This window comes from Varanus komodoensis, unplaced genomic scaffold, assembly GCF_004798865.1.
Source record: "Varanus komodoensis strain SLA01 unplaced genomic scaffold, ASM479886v1 scaffold17, whole genome shotgun sequence".
Classification (NCBI taxonomy): domain Eukaryota; kingdom Metazoa; phylum Chordata; class Lepidosauria; order Squamata; family Varanidae; genus Varanus; species Varanus komodoensis.
This window is the reverse complement of record NW_025335505.1, coordinates 10,842,341-10,869,463: the sequence shown is the minus strand read 5'-3', so window position 1 is coordinate 10,869,463 and position 27,123 is coordinate 10,842,341. Positions and strand designations below refer to the sequence as shown.

The following is a 27,123-nucleotide window of genomic DNA, read 5'->3' as shown; positions in this document are numbered from 1 at the left end:
CCAATTAAGCCTACTTACAGTGTTCTTAAATAGTCAAACAGAATATAAGAAAACCACACAGCTAAACAGTGTTGTTTATTAAAATACAGAATCATGTAAATCTAAGAAAATACATTTAATATTGCAATAGATAATTTAGTCACAGGTATAACTGAGTTTCCAGTAGATGATTCTAGGCAGTATTATGCATTATAATATTACAAAGTAACTAGGCCATCTTTACTAACAAGTATTTCAACATTGAAAAGGATGTCATAAAAAAACCCTAAGAAATTACCTTTGAGTCAAACATTTCCTGTAACCATCTTTATATTATGATAGTCTAACAAATTAGATTCTTAAACCATGACTTCGATAGAATTACATATTTTACGGGTGGAATGTTTATAGAAAAACAAAGATTTTTCAATAGCTGCAAAGTTCTCAAATCAGTTTCATCAAACAAGTTTTTTGCCATCCTAAAAATTTCATTACATTATTCTCACCAAGTAACTGGATACCACCAAATGTCATAACTCATTTAACTTTTCTACCTTTCAAGGTGTAGCTTTTTATGAGATAAGAAACCGTTAAAATGAGAAAAGGCTAATTATATTTTCCTCTTAAGAAGAATATCAGTTATGCATTGTTAGTATTCTAAAGTGCATAAAGATGCCATCACCAGACAGAAAAAGATACAGTCTTGGTAGATCTTCAGTGTCTATGTACACAATTTTGAACAAAGCTTTTGAATAGTTAATAGAAAATAATAAGCAAAATCTAACACTGTGCAAACAGGAGGCAGCTAATGCAGTAGATTTTTTTCCAAAAAGCCCCTCATATGCCCAGGGAAGGGAAGACATATCCCCCCTCAGTGACAGGGGGAACTACCCAAAATTCAGGTGGAGGGATCTTGCAATGCTTGCAGAGGGTTCACTATTGTAGCAATCTTTTCCCCTCCCTCTGCAGCCCAGTAAGAAACAGCACACAATATTTAATAGGTCCCTATGACCCTCTTGAAAAGCCAAAGGTCATACAATGGGCTATCTGTCTGGAAGATTGCTTATTTGAAATAAAAACTGAATGTGAATATTCAAGAGCAGGATAAAAAGTCACGTATGAATTTTAATTTGAAATACAGTCCTGCATCTGTATATTAGTGCTGAGAGAAAGGATCCAAATTTAGTTCCCAGACCACATGTTTCTCTTAGCAGTTAATGGTGAAATACAAGATGACAGTAAGAGTACACAAGGTAAAGCAAATTCTACTAATTAGTTTTGAATTTCAGTTAAAACTAGGCAGTTTGACTGTATACATATAATTTAAGGAGAAGTGACAATCCTTCCTATAAACCACTGAACTTCTTGAACACTGGAGTTCCAGCTGAAAAATACATACTGCTGCATCACAGATTCTCCCCAGCTAGAGACATTATTTGTACTCTCTGCTTTGATTTTGCCAGTCACCTATATGGTTGGAAGTATTAGAGGAAATGGGTATGCCAGAAGCTCATCCATCACAAGAGATATTTTGTTGTTGCCAAAGATTTGGCCACCAATCATTTATTGGCAAGCTCTCTAGGTATTAGATGCATTTTTCCTGAATACAGCAAGTTTGTGTGCCCAAAGATCATATCCAAGTGACTGAGTGGAAACTGTGAATTGAGGAAACTGTGAACAGTCACTGTGCAACCATGTATTGGTTGTAAGGGAAAAGGGGGGAATGAATGGTCAAGTGTATGTATATATATAAACGCATTCCCTGTCATTTTTAATAGGTATTTTTAAAAGATTCTTATATGCCTCGCACAAATGCTTCCATTTCACACAAACCTTTGTTATATATATTAACTTCCAAGTTCAATATATTTACACTTTAATTTCCAATTAATGCATCTTCCATTTTTGTTCACAATAGCCTCACTGAATTCAAGAATGAAGGGGGCATAGAGGAGCAGGGAGATGCTATGGACATAATTCAGTATAGCCAATTCGCTTTGATGCATTAAAATAACATTGAAATGCAGCATCAATTTTCTTTCCAGTTTACAAATGATCATGCATGGATAATTCTTTCTGTAGTTGCTAGCTTGCTTTTAAAAGATTTCTCGTTATAGAAATCTATGTGGTCTCTAGCAATAAGCAGCACAGCAGTTCAAACTGGAATGTTTAAAAATGTGGCAAGGACCAACAAATGTAAAACTTTAGCGCTCTGAGTTACAATTTCTGTGAAGTTTCATGATTATCTACTCAGGCTATGCTGCGGTAACTACAATATGTAAATTAGTTAAGTTGATATATGGAGATCAAAGTGAAACAATTTAATCATAAGGCTTTTATATTCTCAAATTACTGGGGAAAATTAAGATTATTCATTTATTAATACTGTATACATATGCAAAAAGGGATAAAATTACATGTTTAAAATTTTTGTACATCTCTAGTTCCCTGCAAATGTGTTGCAACTATTAAAATCTCAAGCAATACCTGTAAGTTCAGTCCTTATCAATAAAAAAATACTTTGGTGTCTATGGTATTAAGGTTCAGCTTTTCATCTTCAAAACATGCAGTTCATGCATCTTACAGTTTTACTGCCATAGTCAATACACTCAGGTCCAATACATTCGCAGCAGGCATTGTGAAACCATCGGTATTTGGATGCACCCATAGATTCACAAGAGATCTTGCACTGATGTATCGACATGCAGTCATCAAAGTAAACCACAGTACACATGCGTTCTAAATGGAGAGAGTAGAAAAAAGCCTTTAGTTTGCTGAGCAAAGTTTAAATTACAGTTCATTCAAACAACACAACTGAAGTTTAACTATGGCTTTCTCAATATAATTCTTTGGTGGTTCCACCCAAACTTCTAGAGACTCAATTAACAAGACTACTCTTATTTACCCTCTGTAGATTTGTCTTCTCCTTTCACAGTATTTTGCACCTTTCTTTGATCTGAAGTTACAAACAACTCTGGACCTTGAGGAGTACAAATATGGGGTTTGGAGATTTGGAAACTGGCACATCATAGTACTAGAGGGCCACCGGTTGCCCATATCTGCTCCACTTTGTGGAGGCCAATAAGGGTAGATTCTCTTGTCTTCCTAGCAATGCTAATTACAGGAAAGCAGAATCTAAAAATTTGCTTAAAATTGTGAGTTGGGCATTGGAGGCTTAGTCTGGAGAACTTCAATAAAGATGCACATGTTTCCCCCCCTCATAATTCAAGCCCTTCTCCCTAGGCTGTTTAACTGGAGACATGTCAAGGTGCTAAGCATCAAGAACTTCATTCTAGACCCTGCATTCTAGTACTGAAGCCCTCTAAACAGTGCTAGCTCCAAGTTTTTGAGGGCCCTTGGGCCAATGTGTCCCCTCTCTCACCTTCCTACTGCCCTTGCCACTCACCAGCTGCTCTTACTCCTCTTTTTTCACATTACTGCCACTTGCTTACTTGACAGCCACCCAGCCAAAGCGCAAGTAGGCAGAAGCCTCTACTGCTCTTCCTTTTCACCACTACTGTCTGAGCCAGAGTGAGGGGCAGGTGAGCAAATGTGTTTCAGTGGTGAATAGAGCGAGCAGCTCCAGGAAGGTCTTGTCACTGGGCCACTGACTGGGCATGGGTCATCAGCAGGTACCCAAGCATGTGAACACTTGAACACCTGGTCCTGCCTATAAAACTGAATGCACAGTGGGAGGGAGAGGATATGAAGGTGTAGTAGCTTGCTTGGCTTTCTCTTATCTAGCCCACTTGCATAATAACATCATGCAGGTATAAAACATTTCTGAACATATGTTTAAGCGCCTGAAATGAATTTAGTTATCTTATGCAAAGCAAACTAAGAAAACCCAGCTCTTGAGTTCTATTTAGTGAATGGTATTCAGACTGAGGAATAAAACATGAAAGAAGTTCAACACTGGAATGAAAGGGGAATGTGTCTGAAGTAATTAGAATTCAATCTGTTACATAAAGGGGGCAACATATGGAAAGCAGCACATAGAATCATCAACATTTTAACTCACAGAGACAAAATAACAGAACAGTTATAAAAGGATAATGTGCGTTTTGCTTTGAAGGATTTCAGAAAGTCATTCCAGTAAAGCAAACATCTTAAAACCATTTAAGACTACAAATGTATGCACAATTATTTAGAAGTAAAACCTACTCAACTAAATGAAACTTACTTTCAAGTAGACATTAGATTTGGGGGGGGGGGGTAAGGGAAACATTCAATACCATTAGTCACTTAATTTTTCCAGTTAAAACTATGAAAAACTAAAATGTATTGTTTACTCATTAAAACATTTCTATCTTCTAATTAATACAAGAGAAATCAAAGATCAAAGTGAATTTCCCTTTTTTTATTTATAGCTCTTATATACCATCCACTACAAGCGTCTCAGGACGGTTTTACAATAAAAGCAACACAAAATAAAAGAGAGCACAGTACCCAAAACTTCCAATAAATAAAACCCACCTTAAAACCTATTAAGCATTAAAATAATGGGAAAATAAAAAGGGTTTTGCCTGGCACCAAAAAGAATTAAGTGTTGACACCAGGCAAATCTTGTTCGGAAGTGTATTCCATAATTATTTCATATTTTCAGTCATTAACTGTCCTTTGAATTAAATGTCAGATCATTACACACTAACTATGGACCACTGAAAAAAGCTAAGTGCCAAACTCATGGCAGAACAACTTTTTCCATGATCCAAATATATTTGACAAATTTGAAATATATTTAACAAGAAAATATGTCCCATGTGGAATAATAGCAGTCATTAAACTCCTCGGGTATATCTCAAGTTTTGGTTCTGGCTCTGTATGTATATTGGGACAAAAAAATCCCAATTTTAATGACTAGACAAAATGGGATCTTGGGTGGCAACAGGGTGGACAGCTCAGTGAAAATGTTTTTCTGAGTGTACAGCTGCTGTGAAAAGGGAAAACTTTATGTTAGGCATAATTAGGAAGAGAACAGAAAATAGAACTGCTAAGATCATACTCCCCTTATACAAATCTTTGGTGCAAATGCATGTAGAATATTGTATACAGTTCTGGTCGCCTTACATGAAAACGGACATTATTGAGTTGGAAATACTACAAGAAGGGCAACAAAAATGATCAGGGGGCTGGAGCAGCTCCCCTATGAAGAGCAGCTACAACAACTGGGACTTTTTACTCTAGAAAAAAAGGTAAGAGGAGACATGATAGAGGCGCATGATGTGGGGAAAATGGAGAAAGAGAAAAGAAAGTACTTCACAATATATATGGTAAAAGTATGGGATTCGCTGCCGTGCGAAATGGTGATGGCGACCAATTTGGATTAATTTAAAAGGGGACTGGGCAAATTCTCAAAGGAGGGGACAATCAGTGGCTGCTTGCCTTGAGGTGGTGCGCTTCCATATGCCCGTTGCTGATGAGCTTGGGCAGGCAAAGGTCGTGTACTCATCCTGCTTGAGAGATCCCGTCTACATTGATTTGCCGCCTTGTGAATGGAGTGCTGGACTGGATGGAACTTTGGTCCGATCCAGCATGGCTTTTTCTTACATTCTTATGTGCTATCTCGTTACACTTATCTGCTACGTTTTGGAAAGAGACTGCCTTTTGCTGTACTTACAAACAAGGTGCACATCACCCTTCCATCCCCTGCCTCTGTCTTAAAGGCAAGCAGGCATAAAAAAAGAAAAAGAAAAAAAAAAAGGAACTTAAGAGCTGCAACAGCAATTCTTACCTTTTTCAGTGGAATATGACACATGGACATTGTTTGGTACAGAGGCATTTTGATGCTGGGGATGATTTACTGTTTCTAAAATCGAGACTAAGTTCTCATGATGTGACAGTTCTTCAGCAACAGGGAAAGAAACAATATTCCAGCTCAGCTGAGTGTCGCCTTCTGTTAGGGCCCGGAAAAGAGAGGGGATTGGCTCATGCAACTCCTCAACAGTACTCTTCGAAGTAGGTGGTGTGTCACTGTAATTGCGAGGATTACACATACCTTGAAGGCAAATTAACCAGAAAAAAAATGCTCAAAATGATGCACTCATGAAAACCAACATTCTAAAAAATATTATGAAACAGTTGCCAGGTGCAATTAACTGGTACAACACATATGCAAATTCACTTCTCACAATCCGTGTTTCAATAAGTTAAGAAGCTTTCAATGGTACCAAAAGAGCCTTTCCTCCAGCTCACTAAGTCATAAAGGAGACCGTTACCACAGAGGACTTTGTTCTTGTGGTTGCTTATTTTTGCCATAACAAGATGTGGAGTCAATGAAGGAGAGAACAAAAAAGCACTAATCCTATTTATCCTTTGCACATATCTGGAAATATTCTTCCAGGTTTTTAACCAGTATTTGTAGCATGTAACACCAAGAAAACACCAGCAATTTAACTAGGCAAAAACCGTAGGATGAAAACCATGGAGAGAAGTGAACCTCAAACATCTATATTTGTACTTCCTGTTTCAAGTGTGCAGACACTGAAACTTTTGTCTCCTTGGCCAAATTACAAGTCCCTTTCACTTAGTTATACATCAGAATGTAAGAAGTACAGTGTGTTAAGATAATATTCATGAAAAGCTTATTTCATTACAATTCTGATCTTGTCTGCTTCAGCAATGAGTTCAGTCATTTTCTGAATTACATGATCAAGCCTTTAGGCTTAATTCTTTCCTCTATCCTGTTTTTGAACATGCTATACTCTGCGTTCTTTCGTGGCATAACTACAATTGAGTAAACCACAATGTAATCAATGTTATATGCCTGGGAATGCTACTGCTTTTATAATTTCGCTTACTTTTTGTACTTTAATGAGGGTGGCTGACTATGCTAGTTCACAAGAACGTTACTTCTCTGAAGGACAATAATGGCACATGGAGTGTTTGCTCTCATAGAATACAACCATATGTGCATACCTATACCCAATTTAAGGGTGCAATCCTTTGCATTTTTATACTGAAAAAAGCCCCATAACTCCCAGCATGCCCCAACTAGTACTCTAAATGATCTTATGTGGAAAGCTGAGTTTTAAAGGATGGCTTCTCTACATTTGACCTCTAAACTAAACAAATATCATAACATATTTTTATTCTACAGGTCACTCGTTATCTAAGCATTATCTTGCTACATCTACTAAACTTTTCCAACAGAGCATGCCATTATTTTAATTATTATTTCAAAGGCTGTAAATAAATTCAAGTGCAGACATTCATAACAGCTGTAAAAACAAATATCATAGTCCCTGTCCAGTTTGATCAACACTATATAATGATTTTTTAAAATTCATATCATAACATTTGTGAAGCATGTTTTTAACTTCTAAACTGATGTAAACAAAACACAGTAATTGTATTTTAATGTTCTCCATTATATTTTGGTTCTTACTGCATAATAGACAATAGGCAGGAATGCCTGAGGGAACATCTATCACTAAGGCCTTCATCTGGGGCCCTTCTCCAAGTCTCTCCCCACAATAAAGTGAGGGGGGAGTTAACCAGGAGAAGGGCTGTGCTGTAGCACCCCATTTTGGAATTCCCTTCCAAAAGAAAGCCACCAGGTGTCCTCACTTTTTTCTTTTACATGCCAATTGGAAATATTTTTATTTTGTAATCACTTTGATAAGTAAGTTGGTTTTATAATGGTTTACTGTTTGCGGCCTCCATGTTGAGGGTTTTAGTTGCTGGATATTTATATGATTGTTTTTAATTGTTTTATTATCAACTGATTGTCAAATTTTATTGTTAGATTATTTTATTGTTTTATATCTTTACTGTTTTATCTTATTGTTTAAACTGAATTGCTTTAATTTGCTGTTTTATTGTCATACCATGTAAGCTGCCCAGACAGCCTTCTGACTAAGGGGTGTGGCATATAAGTGCAATAAATAAATAAGCAAACAAACATATTTCCCTTGTGTGTGTTGAAAGTATTCTTATTTTGTGGATTTTTATTAATTCACCATCACAAAAACATGCACAGTTGTAGTCTGCCATGATGTTGGGAAAATGCTGACTTTAGAAAAATATTAGTATTATGTAAGATTTGTTCCCATAACATTCTCTGCCTCCAGTTTACGGTATATTGGTGAGCCAAGTCTTCTTTTCTTCCTACTCCTTATGCAGTGAACAGATAATGGGGAAGCTGCAAGTACAGATATATGGGAAGATACCACATAAAGAGAATACAACATGAATTCTAGTGCACTAAAGTGTGTTTCAAGCAAATCCAAGCAAACAGTTCCCATTCTGCAGTGGAGACAAGAATATCAAGCTAACAATGGCCATCATAGCCATACCATCCTGGCACACTCTTCCTTTTTTCTCTAAGCAACCTTTGTCCATTTTGCAAGGCAAAATTGGTAACTATGCCAAGATGATGGGAGTTCTGCATAGCCTCTAAGCCCAACAGGGAGTCAGTATAATGCTTAGAGTACTGGACCAGGTACCTGGGAGATCTCGGTTCTTGGCCATGAAGGGTGACAATGGCTTAGTCACTCACTTTCAGCCAGACCTACCTCGCAGGGTTAGAGTTACTGTTGTGAGGAGCTTTGTAAGCTGCTTTGGGTTCCTCGCAAGAAGAAAGAAGACGGGCTATAAATGCAGTGTAACAACAACAATTTCACACACTGTATTCCATTTGAGGGGTGGTAAGAAAGCTTAGCTTCCCTTCCTCCCTGATGGGGATATGGCTTCTTGTAATGATTAAGAGAAAGCACTGCTTTTCCCTATTAAATCCCAATTCCTGTCCTTGGGTTGTGCCTTCACACTGCTGTGAGCATATTCCATCAGCAGAGCGAAGCAAGCATGTGCCAGCCAGAAGCATGGAACAAGAGAATAGGTGCATTCAGCACTCCAAATGAAAACTATGTATCTCAGCCTCTAAAATGCCTAGATGAAGATGCTCTCACCCGCTTGGAAATGGAAGAGTTTAAGGAATGACCAGGCAGCTGTTTGTTTCTTCAGCCTACACTGTGATTTCCCAGTCACTGCAACATGACATGTATTACTTTGTACAACTGAGTGCCGTATTTTTAAAGCCTCCACTTTGAGCACTGTTTCATGTATCCCTGTTTACTTGTGAATGATTAGGTGTGTGTTGATTTCATGTCAAGTCTACTCCACACACAAACATTCAATATGGAATGTACAGACATCCAACCCTTTAATGATGGCATTGATATGGATTTTAAAAGGTGAAGCCCCATGTCAGCAACATTTTCCATCTGAAGCAGCTGTGAAAGAATAGGTAACAGAAAGTGAATGAACTTACCCACACAATCACAACATTCATCCCAAAGTGTGCCTAGACAAAGCATGCACTCTTTACAACATGAACAGTTTCCTTCACCAGGTCGGCACTGACACAGCTCCTGGAAATAAACCACATTGTATTAGATCTTTCTGTTTGTAATACAGCACTGAAGACAAGTTACTACAATTGTAAATCTTAATCAACAAAAGACTTGTCTTGCACAAGAGACCCCATATGTTTGGTTATGAATTGTTTGATACTAACAACGTACATACTATAAGCTGTTAGTAGCTTGGACATGACCATTCCTTCTCATCCTTCCACTGCTCTTCATTTTCCTTTCCTCAGCTGATAGTCTAGTGTTCTGTGTCTCAACAACTCTCAACCAGTCAATCAATTCTCAAAGTCTGCCTCATTTCTGTTTCTAAGCATATACACTTCTTTTTTCTCCTCCAGGGTGGATGCGAGAGCAGTCAATAGATAAGAATGGAGAAACCTAGGATTTTTGTGTAGCTGAAATTAGGTAGTGGTACATCTGCCCTCCCTCACCAAAAAGTTTCAAAAACTTAAGTTCTTGCTTTTAGCAGGAACTGTTTCCTTGCATGGCTTACTACTTCTAATAACTTCAAATTTCACAGGAGAAAGAGCCGAGTATAACTTGTGGGGAAGACACTACTCCCTGTCCTAACTGGGACCATCAGGAGTGTGCCTGGAGAAGCCTCTGTAAGAAGTGGCCACGTAGCCTCTGTCTCTGTATCAAGTATTGCATTAAAGAAGTTGCACTATGACTGACTGTTTCCGATGATGGTAGCAATGGGGGGGGTTGATGTTCCCCTCCACCCTGACACAAGCACAACAGTATCATAATGTTATAGAGTAATAAAGCTGGAAGGGGCCAATCCAGCCATCAGGCCCAACCCCCTGCTCAGCGCATGACTGCGAGCCAAAGCAGATGGCTATCTAACAGCATCCTGAATATCTCCAGTGTGGAGAGCTCCATTATCTTATTCCTTTAACAGTCAGGATTTTTTTTTACAGATGTTCAGCCAGTGTGGAATAGTTAACTTATTTTATTTTGAAATAATAAGCCATCCAAAGACGGAAGTAATGGACAGCATACAAATTTGATAGATAAATAAATGTTCAACCAAAATCTGGTTTCCTGTAACTTGAACCTATTATTCCATGTCCTGCACTATGGGTTGATCCAGATGAGATCTTGTCACTTGGTCAGCTAGTCAATCTTTATTTGCATTAGCCACAGGCTTTAGTATATAAAATATAAATGTACAGAAATAACAAATAAGTGTACTAAGCTAAAATTACTTAAAATAGTTCTGTGATTTATATTAGATACCAGTACCAAAATTATTGAATAATTCATTGTACATATCCTCTTAGAAGTTAGAGCTCTGAAATAAAAGTGGGCCTTAACTCTTGCAGTTTTCATTAAGACCTGTCTGTTTTGATCTGTTAAAGACAAGACACATAAATAGAATCAGGATGCCCTGAAATAGGTAACAGTAGGGGACTAAGCACCTCAGTTCTTAGAGCTTTATAGAAATTGTAGTGTGAAGTTTTGTGATGACACACTTCATCCAAGGACTCTCATGGGAGTCTTACAAGATCAAAGAAGGTAAAGCAGTAGGAGTTAAGTACAGCTGAAGTCAGAAATTAAGTGTCCTACACCAGTAAATTGATGGAAGGGATTTTAGCTTTCAGACACAGCAAAATGTTTGGAACACAACATGGAACTAAAAATATTTGTCTCAACTTCCACATCTCTAGTATAAGCATCCACCCAAAACTGGGTTCCACAAGGTAGCTATGCTAGAGATTTACCTTTAAATATTTTCAGTGCAGATAGTATGTAGGTGCCTCCTTTTGTGTAGAAAAAGAATGTCTGAATTTTAGTACTCTGAGATGCCTTTTCCAACATGTATTTCTGATGGACTGTCCAAGATCCTGTTGACTGAAAAATCACTCCAAGGTATTTAAAAGCTTTAACTTGTTTAATTGGCCGATTATCCACAGACCATCTGTGGACTCTGTGACTAGAACACTAGGTGTTCTTCATGGCAATGCTTTTAGTTTGCGAAAAAAATTCAACAGTATCTGCATACCTAAGGATGGAAACAGATTTTGTAGCCAGTTCAGGGGCATGGAATGCTGGCGATTCTTAACAGTGTCATTTATAGAAGGATTAAGCAATCCAGGAGTCAGGATACAGCCTTGTTTGACTCCCTTTGTGACTAACTCAGGTCCAGTGAGTTGTCCATCTGTGGAGCATCACACCTTCAGCCTGGTGTTGTATAAGCATATAATAATAAAAAGGAGAGGTCTTTCATCTATAGCTAGGAGTTTTAATTTGTCCCAGAGTCTAGTATGGGGAATTGAGTCAAATGCTGTTGTCAGATCAATAAAAGCTGCATACAACAAACCACTTTTAAACTCAGCTGGTGTTTCAGGTGGCCACTCTGGTAAGTTTGCCAGAGTTCCCATTATCCAGGAACTAGCCTCATCGTGCCTCTAACAGAATGAGGTATAATACTGAATTGATTCATTAGGTCCAATAGTGCATACAGGGTCTTTGCAACCATCCTGCTATATACGCTAAGCCAACAACATGCAGTTTTGCACTGCCCTGGCCCCTGTGGTCTCAGTCAAGAGCCACAAGCCAACATCTTTTAACTGTCCCTTTCAGCTTAGTATAAATAAGCAAAACAAAGCGCTGTCACACAGCAAATCCACTATATCCTTCAAAGTTAGCTCAGGATAGAAAACCAAATTAATTCTCTGAATGCACTTAATGGCCTAAAGCCACTGCCATCAAGCCCCCAAAATTAAGCATCATATAATTCAGTCTGTGAAAACCACTGAAAAGCAAATAATGTTATTTTATATTACAAAATGCTATGGTATTAAGTTTGAATACCAAGCTTAAGATACCAAATTTATGGAATGATGTAAAATGGAATTAATCTATAAGCCAGAAAAAACCTTACTTCAATAAAGTCATATAGGTGGTTTTCATTCTTAAATTTTAAAAATTGTGATATTAATATCAAAACTGAAGATGTATATTGCTATATTCACATTAATCATACTATTTTATTCATAATAGATATACTTCAAGCAGCACTTTGATGAGCCCTTTTTATTTTTACTTAATGCTGTAAAATCTCTAAATAAGAAAAAGATTTCAAAAAAGCCTTTGATAGATTTGAATGGCAATTCTTGTTTACTCTTCAAAAACTTAAGAAAGCTGTTTAAAACTGCTTTATAAGAAATAAGTGGACTATAGTAGGTAATTCAAAACCCTGGTACATGGAGGAACAAAATCGATGCATCAGATTACAATATATTTTAAGATATTGAAATAAGTTAAAATATGAATAATACACAGGCCAAAGTTCAGTAGTGTGGTGCTGGCAAATAAAGCAGCAGTTAGCCAACAAAAATTGGTGGTGTGGGAGCAACAAAAAGGCTGTTTTGCACTAAAATAAGGTAAAAGGGAAGCATGTGCCTTATTTTCCAGTAAAATTATGTTCCTAGAATTGTGATGTTGCTTGATAACAAGGCATGTCCTCCCTGGCTACCTTGTTTTCAAGGAAAATTGATGGGATTTTGATGTAACCACAGTATAAAATCCATCATGTGGAAGCAACAATTTTGTTGGAAAGGGGGAAGAGAACAACCTCTAGTGTGTCCACACTTGATGTAAAGAACAGCTTCAAAAATTTTGGCAAGTTACACAGGTTCTGAAAACTTGTGAAATAGGCTAAGAGATGATAGGTGACAGAATTATAAAATAATGAATGGGACCAGTTTAAAATATATTGAAAAGCAAATTATAAAGTAGAAATTAGCACATATTCATATTGTACAATTATAATGAAGTATTTGAATAACATCAAGACGTATTATGTGACACTACTATTTACTTTCTAATAAAGCATTATGTATGAAGCACTGTATGTTGTTTCTTTCACTATTTAATATTTTATTAATTTTTTAAAAAATCAGTAATGATGTTATGAATTAGGACACATTAAAGTGGCATATACTATTGCATTGATATAGATGGATAGATAGATTCTAACAAAAATTAGATCTATAAAATAAACTTTCAAAATACTTGGTAGCCAATATACAAATAAACAGAGATAACTCCTATACAAAAAACAGATCACATGTGAGAACAATATTACAGTGGTACCTTGGCTCATGAACTTAATCCATTCCATGACTCTGGTCACGACCCAAATTGGTTGTGAACCAAGTCAAATTTCCCCATAAGGTTCAATGTAAATAAAGATAATCCGTTCTGTAACCATTTTTTTTAAATCACAAAAATTTGAAACAAAGTGACAAACAACAACAAAATAGCAAAGAACAGAAAAGATCACAGCCATCTCCCCCTCCCAGCATGATCGCTGCCATCTCCCCTCCCCACCCCCGAGCACTAGTGCAGCCACAATCATGTGTGTGCAGGGAAGAGGGGCGCAATCGCGACCTGATGTGGAATTCGTGACCCGAGGCAAATTTTTTCTGAAATTTCTGTTTCTGTCTGATTCGGTTGTGAACTGAGGCGTTTGTGAGCTGAGGTACCACTGTAACAAAACGAAGTAAAACCAACAAATAAGTGCCAACTAGATTCAACATTAGTTTATGCAAATAATGAACATTAAATTTTAAAAATTAAAATGGATGTCATGGAGGAGGGGGGCAGCACATTGGTTGGAAAGCCTGGTGAGACTTACAGCAGAGTTGTCATATATAACAAACGTGTGGCAACCAGCATTTAGTATTAGAGGGAATAAGTACAAGTCAGATCCAGTAAAAAGATGTTCAAATCAACTTATTTATTAGTGTTTGTATACATGTCTGTTAGAAACAGAAATGGGCCCTGATCTGGACAATGGAAGAGTGAACCATGGTGCAGCCATTTTAGAAGTAAAAAAAAAAAAAAAATCAGCCATCTGTCTTGGTTTACTCCAAGTCTGCAGCAACTACTTCTTCAGGCTGTGTAGGAAATAACTAGGCTGTAGCATTAAATCTATTGAAAGTGAAACAGAGATAGCCTGGTTCAGTAATCTACGTTCTGCTAATCGCCAGCTTAGGATACTGCAATGTACTCTATGTGAGCTGCCCTGGAAGACTGTTCCAAAGCTGTAGCTTGCATAAAATCCAGATTAAGGGACCAGAAGGTCCAATCAAATAGTACAAGTTCTGGCCCACTTGCATTGGCTGCCTATATGCTTTCAAGTCCAATTCAAAGTGCTGGTTTTAACTTATAAAGCCCTACACTGTTTGCGACCACAATACTTGACAGAATGTTTCTCCTGACAGGAAACTGCCCAACTGACACAATCAAGATCTGGGGCCTGCCTCCAGAGAAGGGCAGTCCCCAGTTACATAGAAACATAGCAAGTCAGAAGGGTCCTCCTGGGCCATCTAGTCTGACCTCCGGCACCAACTGGCTCCGATCACGACATACCCACCATGTGCATGTCCAGCCTATCTTTGAACACCCTCACCGATGGGGCCTCAACGAACTCTTGTGGAAGCCCATTCCACACCCTCGGGGTCCTAACTGTCAGGAAATGCTTCCTGGCATCCAAATGGAACATGGGTTCCCTGAGCTTTGCTCTGTTGGAGCGCGTACTGCCTTCCTCTGCAGGGGAGAACAGGTCTCTACCCATCTCCAAGTGACATCCACTCACATACTTGTATGTTGCCAACATATCCCCTCTGAGTCTCCTCTTCTCCAGGCTGAAGAGACCCAGTTACCTCAGTTTTGCCTCATACGGCATCCCCTGCAAACCAGCCACCAACCTTGTGGCCCTACGCTGCACTGACTCTAACCTGGCTATATCCTTTCTGTAATGAGGGGCCCAAAACTGAGCACAATACTCCAGTTGCAGGCGTACCAGAATCGTATAGAGTGGTAGTAATACCTCTCTCGATCTAGAAGCCACACTTCTGGCTATGCAACCAAGGGTGGCGTTCGCCCTCTTGACCACCGCATCACACTGCTGACTCATGTTTCGCCTGCAGTCAACCAGTACCCCAAGGTCCCTTTCACAAGTGCTGCTCTCCAGCCACTTGTCACCTAACCTGTACTTATGACACCTATTCCTATGCCCCAAGTGCAAGACCTTGCACTTATCCATGTTGAACGCCATCCTGTTGTCTCCTGCCTACTTCCATAGTCTGTCCAGATCCTTTTGGATCTGGAGTACCTGCTCCTCAGTTGTGGCCACTGCTCCAGTTTTAGTATCGTCTGCGAATTTGATCAGCAGACTGTTCACCCCCTCTTCCATGTCATTTATGAAAAGATTAAACAGGAATGGCCCCAGGACAGAGCCCTGGGGGACCCTGCTTGTCACTGGCCGCCATCCCAATGATTCCCCACTAATGGTTACCCTCTGCTTTCGGTCAGTCAACCATGCCCTAATCCACCGGAAAGTGCTTTGGTGTATCCCAAAACTCCTCAGTTTCTCCACCAGGATATCATGGGACACTTTGTCAAAGGCCTTGCTGAAATCCAGGTAAACCACATCCACCGTATCCCCTCCATCTAGCCATCTAGAAACCTTGTCATAGAATTCCACAAGGTTTGTCTGGCGGGACCTGTTTTTGCGGAAACCGTGTTTTGTGGCTGCCAGCCTCCCTTCCCTATCTATCATCACTAGCTCTCTCTCTATTATGAGCCTTTCCATTGTTTTTCCTACAATGGATGGAAGGCCAACAGGTCTATAATTCCCCATTTCCCTGGGACTACCCTTTTTGAAAATTGGGACCACTGATGCCACCTTCCAGTCCTCTGGAACTTCACCTGTTCTCCACGAGGCCTCAAAAATGGAGGCCAGCGGGCGTGAGAGAACCCCTGCCAACTCTCTAAGTACTCTCGGGTGTAACCCGTCAGGGCCTGGCGCCTTTGTAACATACAATGCCCTGAGGAGCCCCTCGACTTCAAGGGGGGGTGACTCTAATCTGTGCCCCTAAGTCCCCAGCCTCATCTAATCTCCTATGTGGATATCCCCCGTCCTGCTGTGGGGAAAACACAGAGGCAAAACAGTCATTTAGCATCTGTGCCTGTTCCCTCATATCAGTCGCTGGATCTCCTTCCTCCTTATTTAGTGGTCCAACCACTTGTCTCCCCTTCCTCTTCCTATTTACATGCTGGAAGAAGCCCTTTTTGTTGCTCTTGATAATTCTTGGCAAGTCTCAGCTCATAATCAGCCTTAGCCTTGAGAAGAATCCTTCTGCAATGGGCCTCCTCCTCCCGGTATAACCTTTTGTCTATTTGCCCTAGTACCCATTTCCTACAGAGGTTCCTCTTTCATCTAATCCCTCTAACTACCTCCTTTTGCATCCATGGCGGTGCTCTCCTCCACCTCCCCACCTTACTAACTAGAGGTATCATCAAGGCTTGCGCCTCCAAAACCTCCCTTTTGAGTGCCATCCACCCCTCCTCAACTCGCTTACCTTCCAGTAACCTATCCCAGGAGACTTTGCCCAGTCTGGCCTTCAGTTGGCCCTCTTGAAGTCCCAGCTACTAGTGCTCGACCTGCTGCACGTTCCCAGTCCCCTGATCTCAAAGCAAGGATGGAGTGATCACTTGCATCCAGAGCTCCCCTAATCTGTACTTCATCTATCAGCTCCTCTCTATTGGTCAAGACCAAGTCAAGGATGTCCCCCCCCCCGTCGCCTCTCGGACCCTCTGTGTGAAAAACCCTCCCTCTACAGTTTCTAGGAAGTGACGTGACCTGGCTGTCACCGCCGAGTGAGTCTCCCAAGTAATATCCAGGACACTGAAATCTCCCATAATCACTGTGTCTCTCCCCCGAGATATCCTTAGAATCTGGTCTGTCAGGCCATCATCCAGGGTCTCAAGTTGACCTGGAGGGTGATAACATACCCCCACTGTCAGGTCTCTTTCCCTGTCAAAACCCCTAAGTTTCACCCACACTGCCTCTACCAAATCCCCATCTGTGCTGCATTCTATCTCACTGCATCCTATCGCTTCCCTGATGCATAAAGCCACACCCCCACCCCTCTTTCCCTTCCTGTCCTTTCTAAAAAGGTGATACCCCTCTATGATCAGTTATGGAACAAGCTCCCACTAAGACATGCTTGCTGCAAGTTTAGATACATTTTTGCTGCCAACATAAGACTGTCCGCTATGATGAGGCTTTTAATAGTCTCATTTATTGAGGCATTATCTCAACTGCATGTAAATTAATTTATGTAAGCTATTATAGCTTTTTAACTTTGGTTTTTAAATTTTGTACTACAATATTTGTTATTTTGCATTTCATTGTATTTTTTTCTGCTGTTGTGAACCACCCAGAGAGCTATGGTTACGGAGCAGTATAAAAATATAGAAGTATTTTACAGCTGTAGTTTTTCTCCTTGCAAAACACACAAACTCTCCAATGGTTAATACGCAGATTGCCAAGAACTTTATGAAAGGCAAAGCTCTCATGAAAGAAGGAATGACTAACAGGAAATTAATACAAGCAAGTCTCAAGACAAGAAATTGTTGATCTCATTCACATCTGTTACAGAGCTGATAAAATAAATATTTATGTGGCTTACCCTTCTGTGTTCTGTAAATGCAGAACAATTCATGTAATCTCTTCTAAGTGAATAGAAAAGAGGTTTTTGGAGCAATACATTTTGGTTGATCTCTTCCAAGTTCTTCCTGTCTTCAGAGCCTTACTACCTTTATACATGTAATAATAGTTTCAATTTACAGCAAATTAGTCACACCTGTCCTATGGAAATCAATGGGACAAGTTTATCATGGCTAAGTTCCAAAGTTTTAATGTTTTTGAATTAAAAGCACACTGGTACTATGCACACATGGTTTTACACTCTTTGGAGAGACATTAATCTTATTGTGCATCTTAATTTCTTCTTGTATTGCATCTTTCCCCAGTATAGAGATGTTCTGATTAACCTAAAGACACATGGGTTAATCAGAAATATAATTCGGGTCTAAAATGATTTTAAAAGTTTAAAGATGACATACAACCTCATTGTCTCTTTACAGATTGTCCAGTTGTCTTAGCTGATCTTTTTAAAGATCTGGTATTCCATTGATTAGCTCATTGAAAAACTGAGAATCTAAGTCAAGAACCAGGATGAAAACAAGGACCTACCAAAAAGTGCTTTGGTCCTGGCAGATATTCCTCTTCTTCAAAAAAGAGATATTTCAGGATTATGTTTATATATAAGATACAGTCCAGTCCAGTGAATTTATTTATGTTCATTCACCTGAATGCTTGAAGACCCACTGTTTATTCTACTAGCATTTTCAACTGCTTCAGTATCAGTGACCATGTGTTTCTTCTTCATTTGCCAAGTAAGAACTGCAGGTACTGCACTGTTTTCTAAAATTCTAAGAATCAACTGGAAGACGCTATGTGAGCATGTACAGTAAAGCAGCATCAACATGTTTATGACACCCAGCTCTATACCTTCTTTTTAAGCAAATCCATCAAGTAGTAGAATGAGACCTCAGGTCAATGATAAGGCTGGATGAGGGTGAATAAGCTGAAAATCAGTCCAGACTAGACAAAAAACCTGGCTATATTTGACAGATACCATTTAATAAAAGTTTGTGCAACATCAGCTTTTTGAATTTCATTACATTTTAGAATGGACCTCAGCACAGCATGGTATCCAGTGACCACTCTTTTCTATCAACATTCCACTGTTTAAAAAAAGTTACTCCTACAACCAAGTATTGCTGGTAGGAGCATAAAAAAGGTTCTATACTGTATACATAATGGTTGCACTTCTGGATCAGACCAAAGGTTTATCTAGTTCAATGTTCTATTTTCCACAGTGAACACCCAAATACTTAATAGAAGACCACAAGCAATAGTCCTTTCTTACTACCATTCCTTTACTGTGGATATTCAGAAGCAACAGCGCAACTCTGTATCATTTATGAACTAGTTATGTTTCTTTTACTGACAAAAGTATGTATTTTTAAAAATCAGTTTCTCATTCTATCAGTAATTCTTAATGATGCATCATTCGTAATCATGTTTAATTAAATACCAGACAGAAGAACATTTTTACTGATGACAATTTGTGTATAAAGAACAAATAACAAAAAACTCAGAGCTCTATTTTCAGTTCCCAGAGTGAGTCTGCAAATGCGACAGAACTGATGTTTTCTGTCATAAACTTAGTAGGCGATCCCTCTCTCTATATATATATATGTGTGTGTGTGCGCACACGCGCATGTGTAAGTGACATGGAAAGTCTTAACACTATTTTTAGAACCACTCCCTAAACATAGTAAAAAGAAAAACAAACATGCCATGGCATTTTTACTCTTATTTCTCAGTGCCATAAAAGAAGCCTTAATTCAGGATCCATCAGTGTCCTAGTTTTAAAGGCAATTTGCCAGTATAGTTCCAAATGCAGAAATGCTAACAGGGGAGCAGGGACAGAGAAAAACTAACACCCTGAGCACTCTAGAAGCAGGCATAGCATTTATTATAATAATGTTTGACAGATGAACGGTTTGATAGTATCCCTGAAAAGCACAGTATGAAGATCCATGGAAAGAAATGCCTTTAGGGACGGCGCAACCTCCTGCAAGACGGTGCAGTGCGCTTGCATGCATGCGAAGCTGCACCAGGCACAAACAAGGCTGCACAGGTATCTTCGCAATCTGGCCAGGTGGCAGGTAGGTGAGCAAATGGTCAAGCAATGTGAGATATGGGCAATCCAGCTGGAAATCAGAGGGCATGTTCCAGGAGGGAAGACACGGAGCAGTAACTGCAGGGGTGGCCATGCTACTCTAATGAGTAGACAGGGGCTCTGCAGAGCAGCAGAGGATAAAAAGCAGTGGCTGGTTGGGAACACACCCAGAAGAGTGTGCAGGACAATGGGAGAGAGCTGTTGACTCAGGCAGGAGCAGCAGCACTGGGATTGGCTCCCAACCATGGGAGCTGAAGGGGTATGTGCTGGAGGAAAGATGGAGGTGTGTGGAGATGACCTTGAGAAGTTACCTCACAAATGTGTGAACACAGGACTCAAGGTATGAAAGGTAACTTCATGGTATTCCATCACATTATGTGTGAACAGCCCCATGAAGGATCAAACAGACCACATTTCACCATATTTGCTGAATTAATACATAATGACAAGTTTCTAGCATGGCTTGTCATTCTGTGCGAACACAGCTGGTGTCTGTCTCCCTTACCCTCAAGCTGACAGTATTTGCTCAGCATCATTCCAATCCTTTTTTAGATCAGGAGGGCAGGACTCAATTCCACATATTCCCTATTCTAATTCTTAACTGAGTACTGTTTTAAAATGCTTAACATATTTTAAGTGTTAGTAAGAAGAATTCATTTTCTATGATTCTGTATATATAAAATGTGGAACAGTATCCAGTACATGGAACACAATTAGATTTCATGAGAATTTCATCCTTTCCCATGAAGTTTTCCCTTTATCTTTTCTTTTAAAGGACATACAACTATCTCTCAGAGTTATTCGCCTTAGGTCACCTACATGGTTACACTTTGCCTTTCCACACATCCAATTATCCATGCATTTCAGTTCTCTGTGAGTCTTTGTCTAGCATCACATTGTTCCATTATGAAATGTAATTGTGCAACAACCAACTAAAACCAAAATTGTCAGGTTCAAAAGACAACATGCATCTGTAGCACAGATAAAGCATGTTGCAGAATTGAAATTTCAAGCCACAATAATATTTCTCCAACAGAGGGGTGTGTGGGCATGCACATGCACTCACAAGTGTATGTAAATAATGAGCAGTGTGTGTGTGTGTGCGCGCATATATATAAAAAAAACAACTTTGGTCACAGTGTCAATATTATGAAAGCCTATGTGGAAGTAAAACAAGCTCCATGAAACATTCCAGCAGCAGTAAATCAGATGCTCAAGAGTGACTACATCCTCTAACTTTATATTATATTTAACACATTACTATTCTCTTTTCTCAGTTATGTGATGGAAAACAATACTCTCATCACTATCTTCATGATTCAATTTTCAATTAAGCAATATATTTAAAGAATTTTGACCATCACACCCAGTTTCCTACTTTTATTCCACAGATCTACAGATTTCAGCTTGTTGTTTACAAGTTGAGATGTAGGCAAAAGATCCTGTGTTCAACCTCGCTTCCCAATAAGCACACCCTAGTGTGCAGTTCTCTCTCCAAAATGTTTAAAAAAAAAACAGGCATCCTCAAAAGCTGCTAATTCATCTCTTAGTTTGGCTCAATAGTTATTATGTAGATTAATTTACAGTTTATATGCTGACTGGCTTCACACAACACGACATGCCATGGTGACTAATTACATACTGCTTTGCATATTTTTTAAAAAGGTAGAGACAAAATAGAAGTTTCCAATCAGTTTACCATGTGAATATCTATGCAAATTTCATTTTAATTTTACTTATTTCAGAATTACCATTTATTTATATAAATGTATATCGTAACAGCCAAGCTGCTGGAAATATTTTCTTGGTGATTTACGGCAAAGAGAAGCGTGTATTCTCCCATACCTGTATTAGGCATTTGCTGACGTCACTAGCACACAGAGCCTTGTTGCAGGATAGTGATGAAGGGATCCAGAAAAACAGCAGCAGAACTGGCACTGGCACCGTGATGTACCACAACCTCATCTTTCTTGCAGGTGGGAGAGTTCTGGAACTTTCAGACAGCACTGAAATGAAAAGCAGTATGAAGAGCCCACATTTGCTGAGGCAGAAGTTAAGTCGTTTTCATGTTCACCACATAATCCTTCTAAGGCTGTTTTTGTTTTCTTTCTGTGGGTTTTCTATATTCAAAAGACAGCCTATGTGGCAAAAACAGGAGCTCTGGTATAATCATAGGCTAGCAAACTGCTTTTCTATAGACTTCAAGCTTATGTAAAACTTGACACACTGAATTCTAATCAAGGTAATCGCTTTAGTTTAATCAAGGAAATGGCAGTAACACACTGTGATCCAAAGTAAAACATTTTATATTTTATAGAATAGCAAAAAGGGGAAGGTCTAGAAGAGGTGCTGATACGAAAGACTACCCTTAGATATTTGAGTAAATGAGAACACATTTTAACATAACCCTAATCTGTTTCAATTCTGGCTGTATAGATACATTAGTTTACAAGCAAGTCTGAAGAGAGAACTGGCTGGACAGCATGTTATGAACAGAATACTGTGGCATTTATATTAGTACAGTCGATGCTTCTGTAAACTGAGGTTATTTGAAAATGTCCATGTCTACTTCTAGCTCTTATTCAGTTATATCCTTACCCAATCACATAATTCCTAATGTCTGGATCCTTAAACCATAGGGAAGCCAAGTGTCCTACATTACTTAGAAAAGTCCTCTATCTGAATGACTATCAGAGGTTAGCCCTCTATTTGAAGGTAGACTTGGTCTGAACTAAAGTTCCAGGAAAAAAAGGGAAAGTAGAGGCCTTAAAAATACCCAGCAGTGAGCACCTAAGCAGCAGAATGAAGCACACGTCATGTAGCAATTATTTCTAAATGCACATGTACACATAAAATTAGCATGTGCAGATCTGCATCCCCTTTTTTTGGCAGAGTATAAGCACACACCATACTAAATTATGCTATCTAATGACAGTCTAGAAACAACAGAACACTAAATTAAAAATATGACTTAGTTCCTCCCTTGAACAAATCATGTATTCCATTTGCCACCTGATTCAGCACAGGTCTGGGGCTGGCAAATTTTGACTGGACAAAAAACAGTCAAATTTGAAGCAGGCCAAGATGGCTTGGAATGACAAATGCCTAGCTCTGTAATTCCCATTCATGTGATCCTGTTTACAAGCAGACAAGGACAATTTTTTTTGGAGCACAGGACGGTAGCTTGATCAGTGGCTTCCAGACACTTTATGGAAGTAGTAACACAGCATAGGGCACCAAACAAGCATCCACAGAGATGTATATAGAGGCATATAGCCATCAGGACGAGTAGCATTATCTAGGAATACGATCAATTTTCTTTTAAGACCACCAAATTGGTGGTCATCCTGTGGAAGTTTAACTATGCATTTTGTGAAGTACTTCCATTTATCTGTCCTGAATCACCCACCAATCAGTTTCGTAGAAGGACTCTGGGTTCCAGTATATGGGAAAAGGAGAAAAAATATGTATCCACTCCTACAACATGCATAATTTTGTACAACTCTGCCTTGTCTCCCGTTAGTTGCCTTTTTTCTAAGCTAAACTATTCCAGATCTTTTAACCTTTCCTCATATGGAAGTTGCTCCAAGCTGCTGATCATCTATTTGCCCTTTTCTGCACTTCCCCCATCTCTCTAATATGCTTTATTAGGTGCAGAACCTAGAGCTACACACAATATTCTAAGTATCATATACCACTATGATACCTTCAGTTTTATTTTCAAATCCTTGCCTAACACAGAGTTGGCCTTTTTCACAGCAGACTTTTTTCCTCACAGGGTACCAACAGGTTACTTCATTTCCCATTAAACACTTCCTTTTTCCACCATTCTGAAATTTAAAGAAAATCTCAGAATTTATGTTATGATCTGGTAACTTCAACAAACAGCTGCCTGCAAAAGTGAGTTTTGATAAACCTACAGATAATACTATTTGCTTCTAAATGCTACTTTCTTGCTCATCTCTCTTGAAAGACATAAAAGCCCTGCCAAGTCTCCTAGGAACACACAACAAATCACTATCAGAAAAGACTGCTGAAAATATATTCATTAAAGCCATCTGAATCCAAGTTTATGAGTCCATATACCACATAAATGTGTTTTCTCCATACACAGAAAACACATTTTAGAAGACACTGAAAGCTGCTTGGAAGTTATCTTTATCCATGAAATGCAGTGAAATAGCTATTTTCTCTGTTATACTTGAAGTCAGAGCCAATAAGTGTTAAAGGAAGCTGCACTTACATGTTAACCCCCAAATTTCAGGCTAACCCCTTCCCCCTACTCAGTACGTCTTTGGTCTAGTAACTTTGATTGAAGGAAACTTTCCGAGGATGCCGGAATTTAATCAAAACAAAACTCCGGGGGAAAGGGGAAAGCATCGGCCAGAAGTACCAAGGCGACCCATGACAAAAACAGGTCGCCACCTCTGGCCCGCGCCTTGCTGAAGCGGAGCAGGGCCGCGCGGGATCGGGGCCGCCGAAGAGGAGCGCGCTGCGCGCATTGCGCGAACGGCGGTCGCCACGCGGTGAGCCCGGACCAGCAACGATGAAAGCCAAGCGTGTGCGCGGCGGGGAGAGAGAAAGGGAGCAGAGGGCCCGTCGGCCACCCCTGCGCGAAGGAAGCATTCGCCCCGGGACGGGAGGCGCAGTGCACGCAGTGTCCTAAAGCAGAAACTCCCGGCCCGCCCTCCCCCCGGCGGGAGCACCGACTTGACTCCGCGCTTCCACCTCCTTCTCCAGACGCGGCCATTCCCCCTCGCTTTGCCCCTTACTCCTGACTTGCTCTCCACCTCCCCGCCCTTTTCGTAGCGCCCCCTAATTGGGGCAGCGGGCGCGCCTCCTCCCAGCCCGCCCAGAGGCCCTTGGCGACTCCGCAGCTCCCCCCGGGCGGATGCCCCTTACTCTTCTCTGCAAGCAGCCCAGTCCCCGGCTTTGGCTGGGCTGGAGCCCGCGCCTTCCCCTCCGCGGCGCGACAGGGCAGGGCAGGGTAGGGCAGCTGCCGCCGCCGCAGCTGCCCCGCTTGGCTGCGCTCAGCTCAGGGCCGGGCGGCGGGCAGCCTGGAGGTACCTTAAAGGGCCAGGCCCGGCTCCGGCTTTCCAGGCAGCTCCAGCCGCGAGGGAGGCGGGAAAAGACGGACAGCTCGTCTCCTCCTCCTGCTCGGCCTCGCACGCAGACCAACCTACCCACCTCAAGGCGTCTGGGGGGATCGCCTACGCCGTCTCCTCGCCCAGGCTGGCCGCGCGCACATCACAGAAGTTCTGGATTTTAATATTTTAGGGCGGGAAAAGCGGGGCGGGGGGACAGTGCCGCTGTGGGAAAGCCCTGCCCACTCACGATTGACTTCAGCGGCAAAACTAACTCCTGCGAATTTCTTTGGCGTCGTGGAGAAGCACCTTCTGGCTCGGCGGGATGTTGCCACTGGAAATGAACTGCAAAGTTGCCCGTCCTTCCAAGGATGCCTACGAGGAGCTCCCTAAGTCGGAGCCCGGCGGCATGGAAGCCCCCCCCCCAAAAAAAATCTTTTTATGGAACATGCATTCGTTTTTTAAAGGTGTCATGCAGGGCTAGCTCAAGGTGTTCTAAGGCCAAATAAAATGTTGCATGTAGCTTCTTTCTCCTGCGTCGCGTCGCATCCTAAATTGTACACACACACGCGCACCCCAACATACCACAGAAAAGAATTTAAAAACTCACATATTACACAAAAAGCATATAGCTAACTCCCTCCCTCGTTCCCCCGTTAACTAATACTGAAATGTTACTACCTGTAATACCAGCATAGACTACAGTTCTCATGCTACCCATCAAGGAGGAGTGAATAGGTTGCCGGAGAAATCTACCTGCCTCCTACAAAACCAGCAGGTGGTTAAGAAACAGCCTATGAGATAGGACCTCGGTAAGCTTAATTAGCAATCAAGAGATCTAATATACCTGCTGTGCAGTGCCAGTGGTGAGCCCCGGACTTAGGTGATTAAGCTCCTTCCACTTCGCTGATCTGTTTAAATTTACTATTATTATTCCACTGCATTTATATTGCACCTTACTTCCTCTTGCAAGGAACCCAAGGGGGTTTGCAAAACTCCATTTCATCCTCACAACAACAACAACAACAACCCTATGAGGTAGTTTAGGTTGAGAGGCTGTGACTCACCTGGAGTTTCATGGCTGAAAGGGGAATGTTGTCCAACAGTGATTCTCTAGAGGAAAATTCTAGGGCAAAATAGACTGTCCCTGAACTAGGACAAGATTTAAAAGATTCAGTCACTGGAACTCCAATTTACAACCCCACTAAGACTAAGCATACCTTGAAAGAGCAGTTTCAAAGACCCCCAAAGTGAGAAAAATCTGCTTTCTTATGCTTTACATTGTAACCCTATACATGTCCACTGAATCCCAGTGTGTTCAATGGAGCTTATTTGAAGATAAGTGTGCATGGCACTGAATGTCCATTAATTCCCCTACTGGGTGCCCTCCAGCTTTGTTGCACTATGATTAAAGTCCAAGAAGAGTGCCATGCTGATCAAGGGTATATCTAGTCCAACATTTTGTTCACCCAGTCATCAATCAGCTGCCTGTAGGATATCTGTAACCAAAACTTGTAATCCTATAATATTTACTTGGGAATGATTCAGACTTAATCCAGTGGTCTCCATTTATGAGTACAGCTGGATAGAAGCGCACTACAAAGCACATTAAGGATGATTAACTTGTGTCCCTGTTCAATGGGGCTTATCCTAAATGTGCACAGGAGTGAAGCCTTACCAAGGATACAATCCTGCCCACCAGAAGACATCTCAGAAAGTATCTTGCCTTGAAGGGATGGGAGAAGCAGCAGATAAGGCTTTAGTTTAGAAGAGAAAATGCAGAAAGAAAAGAGGAATGGACCAGCCCAGATGAACAGTAGATTAGGTGCATTCCTCAGTTCAGTTGCTGTGTTCTCATCCAGTCTGGGCAATCCTGACCCTTTATATCTGAATTTTTAGATTGTGAGCCTAAAGGCAGGGACAGATAGTTGTTTGTTATAAGCTTTTTTTAGAGTCTTTTGACTCAAGAGTGGGATATAAATGGCTGAAGAGGCAATCTTATGCAAATTTATACAGCTATGCCTGAGGCATGCTGGAAGCTGTAGGTTTTGTTCTGTCCAAACTTGCATTAGGATT

At 40.4% G+C, this 27,123-nt stretch overlaps 1 protein-coding gene across 4 annotated transcripts; it reads right to left on the bottom strand.

Annotated features, from left to right (window-relative positions):
- Positions 1 to 62: 62 nt before the first annotated feature.
- On the bottom strand, positions 63 to 25,243 carry TWSG1 (twisted gastrulation BMP signaling modulator 1). 4 transcript variants are annotated; one of them, XM_044426670.1, is made up of 5 exons: positions 25,151 to 25,243; positions 21,809 to 21,969; positions 9,251 to 9,350; positions 5,714 to 5,977; positions 63 to 2,718 (listed from the first exon to the last, which is right to left on the bottom strand). In XM_044426670.1, exons 2-5 carry the CDS (start codon positions 21,926 to 21,928, stop codon positions 2,537 to 2,539), a joined length of 666 nt encoding a protein of 221 aa, XP_044282605.1. In that variant the 5' UTR covers positions 21,929 to 21,969; positions 25,151 to 25,243; the 3' UTR covers positions 63 to 2,536. The 4 variants fall into 4 exon arrangements, with proteins under 4 accessions (XP_044282605.1, XP_044282606.1, XP_044282604.1 ...); XM_044426671.1 differs by lacking the exon at positions 25,151 to 25,243 and adding an exon at positions 25,031 to 25,140; XM_044426669.1 differs by lacking the exon at positions 25,151 to 25,243 and adding an exon at positions 24,866 to 24,874.
- Between the last annotated feature and the right edge of the window lie 1,880 nt (positions 25,244 to 27,123).

Coding starts and splice junctions, on each gene's coding strand:
- TWSG1 (XM_044426669.1), bottom strand. Junction 5,978..9,250: donor TGAATGTTGTGATTGTGTGG/GTAAGTTCATTC, acceptor TTTGCCTTCAAG/GTATGTGTAATCCTCGCAAT. Junction 2,719..5,713: donor GTCATATTCCACTGAAAAAG/GTAAGAATTGCT, acceptor CTCTCCATTTAG/AACGCATGTGTACTGTGGTT.